We start from the raw sequence: 12,058 nt of genomic DNA, 5'->3' as shown, positions 1-12,058 counted from the left end.
TACAACCCTGAGATCAAGAGTTGCACGCTCCACCAACTGAGCCAGTCAGGTGCCCTTATAAAGGAGAGAATTTTAAGGTGGCTGAAAAAATTCTAATACAACATATGTGGCTAATGAAGCTCCTTTGTTTTTAAGATTAAATGCCTTCAACAGCATTTAAACAATAAAAATATAAGAATAAGACAGGCATATTTTAATCCATTTTTTAAAACTTAGTAATTTTATTATAGTTGATTTCTTAGCCATCAAGTCTTGTCTCATAAATAACCTTTGTTCTAGGAAGAGTTTGGTAAAAAAGTGCTCATAATGTTGTATATATATACTCACCCTATCAGGTCACAAAGGAAAAAAAAAAGCAACCAAGAAGTCTGTGCAAGATGTTGCGTGGGCAGTGGGAAGTTCTTCCGAGATTTAACAAATAAATTTGGCTAAAGAAAATTCAGACAGGTGCACATCATGGCCAGCCTTACTCCATTCATTCATGTGCACTCTGGATTACTGCAGGCAAGTCATAATTAGATTGATGATGATTTGTATAACCCAAATACATGTTTTTAATTCAATGATAAAATGAAAAAGAATGGTCTCCATTTTCTACTTTGGGTTTTTATTGGTAGCAGTGTTAGGCTTTTAGACCAATAAACTTATTTTTTAAGCAAGCATTTCTGGTTTGAATTTTTTCAGAGAGGATATAATGGCTTTTAGTGATGTAGTATATCCCAATTTGTGATGATGATGTACGGTCCCAAACAAAATATGGTTGCCTCCAAGATAATTCTTCTGTCTGCAGAAGAAGGGACGATAAGATATTGCTCTCCTCCTCCAGTAACAATATTTTGGAATTAATGAAGTGCTTTATAGTGTATTATCTCACGATTCTTCCAATATCCGTTAGAGAAAGGCAGAGAAAGTATTACTAATCCAGACTTGTCCACAAAGAAACTGGAGCTCAGAGATTTTAGGTAAGTTTGCTGGAAGTTAAAAATGTCTAGGAAGGACCTGGGAACTAAGGTGGTGTTTAGAAAGGACATGGTTGTTGGGACCAGATCTATAGGAACATGAATCATGACTGTCATTTGGAAAAGTCACTCAATCTTTTTTTTTTTTTTAATGAAATTTATTGTCAAATTGGTTTCCATACAACACCCAGTGCTCATCCCAACAGGTGCCCTCCTCAATGCCCATCACCCACTTTCTCCTCCCCCTCATCCCCCATCAACCCTCAGTTTGTTTTCAGTATTTAAGAGTCTCTTATGGTTTGCCTCCTTCCCTCTCTGTAACTTTTATTTTCCCTTCCCCTCCCCCCTGGTCTTCTGTTGAGTTTCTCAGGATCCACATGAGTGAAAACATTTGGTATCTGTCAGAAAGTCACTCAATCTTGCTGATAGTTTTCACATATGTAAAAAAAAAGGGTTTTGGAACACCTGGGTGGCTCAGTCGGCTAAGCATTTGACTCTTGATCTCAGCTAAGGTCATGAGCTCATGGTTCATGGTTTGAGCCCCAGGTCAGGCTCTGCACTAACAGTGTGGAGCCTGCTTGGGATTCTCTCTCTCTCTCTCTCTCTCTCTCTCTCTCTCTCTCTCTGTCTCTTTCTCTCTCCCCTCTCCCTCTGCCCCTCCCCTGCTCACATACACACACATGCACACTCTAAATAAATATTGAAAAGGGGGGGTCATTAATTCCTACTTTGGAAGATTGTTAGGAGACTTAAATGAGAATAATGTAAGTAGATTATCTGGAATTTAGGATGTTACTCTAACAGCTGTATTCATTCATTTCTCTTAAATATCTCTATATTTACTGAGACCCTTGCAGCTGAGTATTTTAAGTAGGAAAACAAACATATCTTATGGAATGGAATTACTAAGCCATTTAACTGTGTTTCCCAGAGTCACTTTGACTTTATTTCGTGTGGGGCTGGTGCTTGGTCTACATGAAATTTGGGGCAAGTCCCACAGCTTTCCTGATTGCTTTCAGTTAACAAAAGGTTCTTCAAAAAAATATTTAATATGCTGGGTGCAGTGCAGTCATCACAACTGCGATCTTGAAGGTAAAGAACTTCTCCCTCTGCCTTTGCTAAGGCCTTCTGCAATGAGGGGGCTGGGCGTGTTTGGCTTCTCTCTTTTCCCCTTCCAGGATTCTTTCTCTAGCCTGTGAACAGAATAGAAAGGAGAGGAAAAGGCCAGGAGGCCAGTTCTTCTGTGACTAACATGCTGACAGGAGCCGCACTGAGTTCCCTGCCCTGACATCTTTCTTTAATGGGGCTCTTTCGTGGCTTCCGTGGAGACTTCCTATCCCACCCAGTCACTAGGAAACTCTATTCTGTAGTTTCTTGTTGGGTATCATGCACTCTCCCTGGCTGGTCAGTTATATTTCCTTCCTTCATCTCTACACAACTGATGATGCCTCTACTTTTTTTTTCCTGCTGAAGTTTATCTCTGAATTTAGACAGCCCTTCAGCCCTTTTAGACAGGACCCAAGACAACACAGTCCTTCCCTGGGGCACCTTGCACAACTCACATCTGATACAGAAGAAACATTCATACATTCTTTGTTTCAACAGACTGTGTAACTTTCCTAAGGCAGCAACTTCTCTTTCACTTTATTGGTGATAACAGTCAGCAAACATTCTGTAACCGTAACTCTGTCCACAGTCCATCAGTCCTCAAAACTCGTGTCAGATTTTCAGGGAGTCTCACTAAAGCTCTTTGCTCTAAGCTGGAGATGAGGGGCACGTACCTCTTCCCCCAGGTGGAAGGTGGGGCTGGGTAGAGGAGGGGACTCAATGCAGCAGCAGCTCGTTCCAAATATCCTCTTCTAATGCAATCCCTTTTACCCTCAGTATCGGTGAGGGTTCTCACTTACCACCATGACTTCCTTTGAAAATTCTGCATTATGGTCATGCATATCATTTTGAAATAGGTTATCCGTGGTCTTGGTAACTTAATCTAAAATTCTACTTAACTGCCTGTTCATTCTGCATTACCTTATATAAAATTTGTGTTCCTATATGTTGAGTATGAATTTAGCTTTTGTTAATTGAATCTCATCTTGTCGTTGACTTGAATAATAGTTTCAGAGATACTTTATTGTTTTTATCTGATTTGTTTTTTTTTTTTTTTGGAAAAAAATCTGTTTTATTCCTCTTTGCGCACAGCAGTAGATGAGGGTGGCTATCTCCTGATTCCATACGTCTCTGACCCCAAAAACGTCCCCTCAGATATACCCGGTTATTCACCCCACTTCAGTCTTGGAGAACTGACAGTTAGTGGGTGGGGCAGAGGGAAGCCTCAGGAAGGTGTTTTTTGAGACATTTTTGTGGGAAGTTTTGGGTCAGGGGGAAAGATTAGACCCAAGAGGGGGTGCTCCGTCCCCCATCTTCCTGGGGGAATCCAAATCCCAAAGGTTTTCGGAAGAAAGGCACCTCTCTCAGCGACCCAGGGAGGGAGAGAGCGCAGACCTACTGCCTGGATGTAAGGCTGAGGCAGAGAGAAGAGGGGGTTAAGCAACAGAGACTGCAGACCCAGGGCAGAGGAGTGAAATGCATGTGGGGGGAGCGAAGGGGACAGAGCCCAGAGGCCCAAGTCACAAATCCCACCCCCTCCCCAGTTCTGAGCAAAACCTCTTCTTCCCAGGATGAAAATGGGAGTTTTAGTTCAGGGACCGGCTTTGCTCCAGGGCACAGCGAGGACAGGCCAGGCAAAGATCCCATGGGTGGCGAAGGTGGACAGAGTCCAGGTAGTGGGACCAGGAGATGGACAGTCCTACAGTGAACACTCACAGACCCACAGCGGTTCTGAAGCTAGAAGCCAGGATCAGGGTTAAGAATGCAGCTGTGACTGAAATACAGACTTTTATCAGCCCTATCCCATAACATTTAAATCCCTACTTCTTCCACTCTGTCCCCTGCCCACGAGCTGTTCCCCATCTTTTCTCCCAAGGCTGGAGGACAGGGCAGTAAGAAGGAATGGGAGGAAACGCTGAGGCCAGTGAGTGAGTGGGGCTGTGGCTGAGACTGGAATATGCCACCCCCACTCATTCTATAGAAAAAACATTCTCTCCCTCCCTCCCCTTGCTAACATATGGGCTGTTGGGATGAAGGCCTGGTAAAGGCAAAGGGAGGAAAACACTCAGCACATTCTTTCTCCCGCTTTGATCTCAAGTGTAGCTGTAGCAAAGGGCACCGAAGTTGAGAAGAAAATATGGGGGGGGGGTGTAGGAGAGCATGAGAGCACAGTTCGGTGTAGAAAGGAAGAGGGTGCTTTCCCTACTACCCTGCGTTTGAATCTGATGGGAGCTTTACTCCCAGGCTGTTAAAAAAAAAAAAAGTGTGAAAGAATAGGAAGCATAAGTGGGGGTTTGGGGGAGCAACCACAGAGAGGATGGAGACTTAAGGATCCCTTGTGATCCCCGAGATGACCCTGAGAGCATCAGTTGGGGGACTGGATGAGAAGTCACAGCAGATATGTGGATTTTCTGAGGGGGTGAGGAGCCAGGAACAGTGAGGTCTTCACCGAAGGAGTGACCACTTGATCTGCTCTTTGGCTGACTGCAGCACCTGAGACACGGTCTGCTCCGTAAGCGGAACATCTTCACCCCTTAGTGCTACCCGGTGTACCACTTGCTGGGGATCACTCTCTAGGATCACCCCTCCATCTACGATTTCATCCACAGCCAAGAAGAGACCCTCCATGTTCTCCAGCAGAGCTCGTTTTTCTACATTTTTCCTCAGCATCTGGCTCAATGAGTCAAAGAGGCAATTCAGAACAGCCATGAGCATCAGCTCATTTTCATAGGAGCTGCCAATCACATAGAAATAGAGATCGATACTGCTTTTGTATACCACTGTCAGGCCTTCCAAGAGGGCGATTTCACTGTCAGTCCGATGGGTCTTGTTGAAAATGTTCTTCTCAAAGGCCTTTTGCTCCTTGACACTGGGGTAGGTGTCGTCATAGTACTTGGCAAAAAGTCGATCTCCATCATTGTCCAGAATCAGGATGGCTTTGACAGTATACAGGGAGGGTTCCAAAATCAGCGCCTCCATCTTGCCCCGCAGCTGGTATCTGATTTGTTTTTAAGTGGAACTGACTTTTGGGTATTTGACAAATTAGATAGAATCTGATATACTGAAGCCCAAAGCAATTACATTTAATAAAGAAACTCTATCTGTACATCTATATCCTCTTCCAGAAAATGCCCTTCTCCCCTTTCCTTTTATCTGGTTTCCCTGGGAACTGCAGAGCATTGACATAATCCTGGGACCATGGCTAATTATTCCAGCAGTGAGCGCCTAACCCCAAGAGGAGTCCCGCATGAAGACTTGGAGACTTTGTATCAGAGAGTGTTAGCAAAGGTTCTCTCTGGCCCTGAGGGGGCATGACATAAAACTGAGAGCTGTTGCAAGCATGCTTTCTACCACGTGTAGAACACAGAGGTGAACTGTGGGAAAAGATGGAAACGAGCTCAGATGGGAGCAGAGAACATGAGAGAATCTCCAGGCTACTCCAATTCGGGGTTCTCATTTCACCCCAGCTCCAGCTGTAGTCCTTTCTCCTGTTGCTAAGTTAACGCAAGTGGGATTTCTGGCATTTGGACTCTCCAAACCCTATCTCCTGATAGACTTCTAAGGTGTCTTGGTAAAAAAAATTGTTTTGAAAACAGAAAATATAAAAATTAAGTTTTAATATGACTATAAATTTATTGTATATACACGCACAAGTATTATAGTGCCTTATATAGAGCCAACATCTAGGAGACATTTGAAGCTGTATAGTCATGAAAAGGAAGGGTTAAGTAAAATCAACAACAACAAAAATGTATCAATACTGTAACAACTTTAAAAAGTGGGACACTTAAAAAAAATTCCATAAAAGTCAAATCATTTTGGACAGCTAATTTTGAATAAAGACCTGATCAAAGGCAGTGAGAAACATGAAAAAAAAAAAAAAAGTGGTACACTTTGGCAGCAGAAGATGTCAAGGGTTACAAAAAGAATTTTAACCATCTTTTGGCCTTTTTTGGAGCACATTATCTAATTTGGAGTTACATTATCTACTTCAGGGCTTAAGTAGATGATGGAGTCACTGAGAAATCATTCACAAGGATTATAAAGTTCCAGACTCCAGAGGAACCTTAGATTTTGTTATTGACAGAGGAAGTATGCCGATGTGATGCATTGTTTTTGCAATATATAAAATAACTTTTAAAGGTAAATGTATGATAGTTCTGTTGATTTACTTTAGTTTTGTTAGAGTGCAGGAATGGATATAGACAGACTATTTTTTTTAATGGAAAGAAAGTATATTGTTACACCCAGGTTTTAAATAACATTTCAGTTTGTATCTTTTGTTAGTGTAGTTTAGGGATCTATAACTATATTGATGACCAAAAAAGAAAGACCCACTTTTCTTCCTTTCCTTGGATCCCCTTCTGCTTTCACTACCCCCACTCCAGCTTCTATTTAGCCCTGACCGTCCTTCATCTTTAGGTAACAGCACCCTCTATTGAGATGTTAGCAACATTACATGGTGGCCATTTTCCCCAATGCTGGCTTTTTCTTTGGGAGAACAACACTGAAAATGTACTCAAGAGATGAACTTTCTGCAAATTGAATTGCTCTCAAACTCTTTGAAACTTACTACAAAGATACAAGTACAGTCACGTTAGTACAAATGTACAAGTGATCATGAGTTGGAAGACATCACAAAGACGTACGCAAACTTTAAGACATCAAAAATTTATATATATATATATATATATATATATATATATATATCAAAAAGGCATGAAAGAAAAAAAAACAGCAAAAATTTATGTTTTAAAAATGAGTGATGGGGGCACCTGGGCTCAGTCGGTTAAGCGTCCAACTTTGGTTCAGGTCATGAGCTCAAGTGTGTGTGTTCCAGCCCTGCGTCTGGCTTTGCTGACAGCTTCAGAGCTTGGAGTCTGCTTCAGATTCTGTGTTTCCCTCTCTTTCTGCCTCTCCCCCACTTGTGCTCTGTCTCTGTCTCTCTCTCAAAAAAAATTTTTTTTTAAATGAGTGATGAACATTTTAAAATGGGAAAATGTGCATTGGAAATTTCTCTCTGCACAGCATAACTAATTTTTTTTAATGTTTATTTATTTTTGACAGAGAGAGAGACAGAGCATGAGCGGGGGAGGGGCAGAGAGAGAGAGGGAGACACAGAATCCAGAGCAGGCTCCAGGCTCTGAGCTGTCAGCACAGACCCCGACGTGGGGCTCGAACTCACAGACTGTGAGATCATGACCTGAGCTGAAGTCGGACGCCCAACTGACTGAGCCACCCAGACGCCCCTGCACAGCATAACTTTAAAAATAAATGCCAGGGGAGCAATTTTTTAAATTGTTTTTATAGATTCTTAATTTTATTGTTATTTATACAACCCAAACTTCTTCTAGCTGCAGAACCCCAGAGGTATGATTACTTCCTGTTTCCTCTGACTGAACTGTATGCCCTATGAGAACAAAGACCTCTTTATATTTCTGTATCCAAGAATATTTAAAACCGTGAGTTCGCACCAATACCACTAATTCAAATGCAACGCCGTAGGGTTCATTCTAGCTTTCTCTTTTGCATGTTTCTAACTCCTTTCTCTGAGAGCAGGAAGCCTAGCTCTTACTATCCTCAATATATTTATTTACTTGCTCAAGCCCCTTATATGTAACCAGCCTCCCAACCCAGGAGGCTGCTGCCCTGCCCATCTTCTTTCCCTGAGCTCTGACCCGTTCTGGGCAGCTTTCCTCAAGCCTGCCTAATGACGTTTAACTGGTGATGAAGGAAGGGAGGGAGGGAGGGAGGAAGAGAGGATGGAAGGGAAGGAGGGGAGAGAGATGGTGGCTTTACAAGCAAAAATATATAGAATATTGATCTAATTTTCATAATTATTGATTCCTTAATAGATGTGCTTTTTTTTTTCATTTTAAATGTATCAGCCTTCAGGACAAAATTTACATAAATTTTTGCAAACTGAAGACATTCTTAACACAGTCTTTTACATAGTTATTTTCAAAGTAGTGAGGGATGTGGTTTTGAAGCCAGTGTGAACTTGACACAACTGTTTTGAAATGGGAAGTATTTACACGATTTAGTAATGATGTCAAACTTCCAGTAATTAAGCGCCATGTCTGCGTTTACTTTTTTGATGGTTAGGGGTAGTGGATGATGAGGGGTAGTGAGCAATACATAGAATTCTGGTTATCTGGATTTCTGTCTCCTACATGACTTGGAAAATCTCAAGGGAATATTCACGTAGCTTAGATAGAGTTAAAACTTAAAACGATTCTTGTCTCTCTAAAGACTACCTGGATATTCAAGGTTAAAATACATATGATAAAACTAGCTTTCTGGTGATGGTGATGGCTTTACCCTGAACCAATTGAATTCCCTTACATAGCCCACTTTGTAATTCCTTAAATTTGAGACAGCAGTGAACAGAATTTTGACATAGAGTTATTCCTTGTAGAGAGGCTGAGACTTTGGTTTTCTAGCACCCACAGTAACTGCATGGTCTAGTAGGTAAAAAGGGTAAACCTGTTTACCAGCTAAAACTATGAACATCTAGAATGATCATTCAAGGGGATTCTTCCTAACTACAAGGATTTCAAGGTAGGTGCTGAAAAAGGTCTTTGAAGACCAAAATAGATGAAATTTATAAAGTTTGAAGGTCCTCCCAATGGAAGATGGTAGTGCTTAAGAAAGCTAGAAACTGGGAAAATACAGAGGCAAGCTGAATTGGGCTGAACCCTCAACTTCTGTCCTGACTACAGAAATGAATTGGGTTAAGGACATCGGAGTTCAGGGTTTCTCCTGTTGATCTCTGTCGGAGCTACTGGTCTTTGGGAATTATCAACATAGGAATGGGTAGGGATGCTGTCTCTCGTGCGTGTGTTTAAATGTCTATGTAAAATTTTATTCTCTCATGAAGGAAGTTGTATTGTTAATTTTACCTTTATTCTGTATGGTAACAGTGTTTTCTTTCTTTCTTTCTTTCTTTCTTTCTTTCTTTCTTTCTTTCTTTCTTTCTTTCTTTCAAGAGAGACAGAGTGCAATTGGCGGGGATGGGGGCGGGGAGCAAAGAGACAGGGAGACACAGAATCTGAAGCAGGCTCCAGCTCTGAGCTGTCAGCACAGAGCCTGACGTGGGTCTTGAACTCACGAACCATGAGATCATTATCTGAGGTGAAGCTGGACGCTCAACCAACTAAGCCACCCAGGTGCCCCAAGTAACAGTGTTTTCTTAAAAAAATTTTTTTTATGTTTTATTTTTTGTATTTGAGAAAGAGAGACAGAGAGTGAATAGGGGAGAGGAAGAGAGACAGAAACAGAATCTGAAACAGGCTCCAGGCTCCCAGCTGTCAGCACAGAGCCCCACTCGGGGCTCGAACTCATGAACCGTGAGATCATGACCTGAGCTGATGTTGGACGCTTGACTGACTGAGCCACCCAGGCGCCCCAACAGTGTTTTCTTAATCCATTGTGGATACATAAACCATTGTGAAATACAGTAAAAATGATTTGTTAGAGAATTAAAATTAAAAAGACAATACAGGAGTCATTATTAGACTCAACAAATATAAAAGTACTCTATCAAAACTGCTATAATGTTTCTGGATGCTTCCTCTTAATCTCTGACTAAACTTGTTGCGAACAGGGAAGAGCTTGTAGTCTGGCACTAGTGTGCAAACCACACTTTGAGTGGCATTACTTTATACCAGCAAAGCTTCTCAAACTTTGATGTAGGAAAGGATCACTGGGGCTTTTGCATAAGTGCAACTCTGAGGTGGTCCTGAGACTGTATTTCCTAATAAGCTCCCGAGTGATACTGATGCTGCTGGTCTGCAACCATACTTTTGTGTAATAAGTCACAAACTGTTTTGATTTTCACAGTGATATTTTGAACTAAGAATTCTTATTCTGTTTTACTTATGTTTAAGTCAGATATTAAAGTCAGATTTAATGAGGTATAATTTCCACAGAGTGACAGTAAACCTTTTTAGTATACACTGCTGTGCATTTTAACAAAGTGACAGTTGTGTAACCACCACCAGAACCAAAACCTGAGCAGCTCCATTACCCCCAAAAGCTCCCTTATGCTGTTACATAGTCAACACCTCCCACCCCCCAGCCCCTGGCAACCCCTGGTCTGTTTTCTGTCCCTATAGTTTTGCCTTTTCCAGAATGCCATATAGCGTGTTGTATGGTGTAGTGAGACACTCCTTGTTACCACTGTGTTCCACTGTATGAATGCAACACAGATCGCTCATCCATTCACTCATTTAAGGACACTTTGCTTGTTCTTGGGTTTGGATGATCATGAATAAAACTGCTGTAAACTTTCTTGTACAAGGCTTTGTGTTTAAAATAAATTTTCTCAAAGTTTTGACAGTTAATTCCTCTAGTTACTACAAAAAAAGAAAAAAACATTTAAGTCTGGGAGGACTATTTCAAGCAGCCTCTCTTCGAGTACAGAGTATCCACAGTGGTGGTTAAAAGAGGTTTTTAAGGACAGATAGAAAATTTGATGTGGTTAGAAGGCATTTCCAAAGGAAGAGGATAATTGATAACAAGATTGGAATTCAGAAGTAGTATGAAGAGATTGGTCTCACAATGATGTAACTAAACAGGCAGTCCTCAGTTTACAAACTCTAGATTCGCCTGTGCCTTCAATATATAAAATGGCATGAGGGGAAGTGATTTCTTGGTCTGAGTTCCTGGGTTTTGTTGGAAGAACTAGCCTTGTTTAGTTATTCAGAAGATGTGGGGAAAGCCTTATAAGTACAGAGTTATAGCTCCTGCAGATAAGAGGAATGCAACAACAGTTTCTATTAAGCGGCTGGTGGATGAACAGGGAATTATTACAATTGGTGAATCTCATTTTATTGGCACTTGAGAGTATTAAGACCTTTCCCATACAATGTAAAACCCTGTTGTTACGAGGCAGATATTCATACTCTCATGTCACTGATGAGAGGCTGATAGAGAAGCTATGCCACATTTCCAAGTTTGCACAGCAGAAGAATTAGGACCCTGCCACTTTCTCTCTATCCCCGGTGTTCCTTGTCTTATTCCATGTTATGAAGGAAGCCCTAAGCCATGTAGCTGTACCCCTCTTGAAAGAGAGGGGCCTGAGGTCCTCCTGGTAAGTGCTGCTGGCAAATGCTCCCTATGATTTGTCAGGGTCAGATCTTACTAAGCTGTAGAGCAAAGTAGTCCCTCTTTTTACCACTGCCCACCTGGATGAACGTCGGTCTTTTCTGCCAAAGACCCTTCAGTTTCTCCTTTTTTTTTTTTTTTTTACCCCCAGTTGTGTTGAGACATAATTGACATGTAATACTGTATTAGTTTTAGGTGTTTTTTGTTTTTTAAATTGCTTTCAGCTTTAACTTGTTTCTTTTTTTAAATAAATTTTTAATGTTTATTTTGAAGAGAGAGCGAGTGGGGGAGGGGCAGAGAGGGAGGGAGACAGGAGACAGAGGATCTGAAGCAGGCTCCGTGCTGTTGTCGCAGAGCCCATCGCAGGGGCTCCATCCCATGAACCCGTCTGATCCTGACCTCAGCCAAACTCAACAGTGGGGCGCTGAAAGTACTGTGCCACTCAGGCGCCCCCTTAACTTCTCTGTTTCTTAAAGAATTCCCATCCCAGGTGTGCAAACACCCAACTTCCTCCTTTTTGTTAATGGAAAACAGGCCTGGAAGTGTAGTATCTGTGGAGCCACACGAAAAAGTCAGATATCTGGGCCGACCGACATGGCTCACTTTCCATGCAGAGAGGACTACCTCCGGGCAGCTTGCTGAAACTCCAAGCTGTTAGGGAAAGGGGGCGTGAAGTTAACCTGAGCTTCGAACGTCCTCTCCCCCCGCCCCAGCACTTAACCTGCGGATGCTAAAACCCCCAGCTTCTGGGGGCTTGCTCCTCGAACTTGCACCTCTGACAGCTCCACTGGGCGCGAGCAGACCTCCTCCTCCCCGCACCCCCCCCGCCCCTTCCCCAGCCCGGGTCCCACCGCCCCTCCGGAGATCCACCGCAGCCCTTTCAC

At 42.3% G+C, this 12,058-nt stretch overlaps 1 protein-coding gene across 1 annotated transcript; it reads right to left on the bottom strand.

The window, feature by feature from the left end:
- Window positions 1-3,343: 3,343 nt before the first annotated feature.
- On the bottom strand, window positions 3,344-5,059 carry LOC115521357 (coatomer subunit zeta-1). Its single transcript, XM_030326539.1, has one exon. The coding sequence runs from the start codon at window positions 5,043-5,045 to the stop codon at window positions 4,512-4,514; it is 534 nt and encodes a 177-aa protein (XP_030182399.1). The 5' UTR covers window positions 5,046-5,059; the 3' UTR covers window positions 3,344-4,511.
- Between the last annotated feature and the right edge of the window lie 6,999 nt (window positions 5,060-12,058).

This window comes from Lynx canadensis, chromosome C1 (assembly GCF_007474595.2).
Source record: "Lynx canadensis isolate LIC74 chromosome C1, mLynCan4.pri.v2, whole genome shotgun sequence".
Taxonomy (NCBI): domain Eukaryota; kingdom Metazoa; phylum Chordata; class Mammalia; order Carnivora; family Felidae; genus Lynx; species Lynx canadensis.
This window is presented reverse-complemented; position numbering and strand designations above follow the sequence as displayed.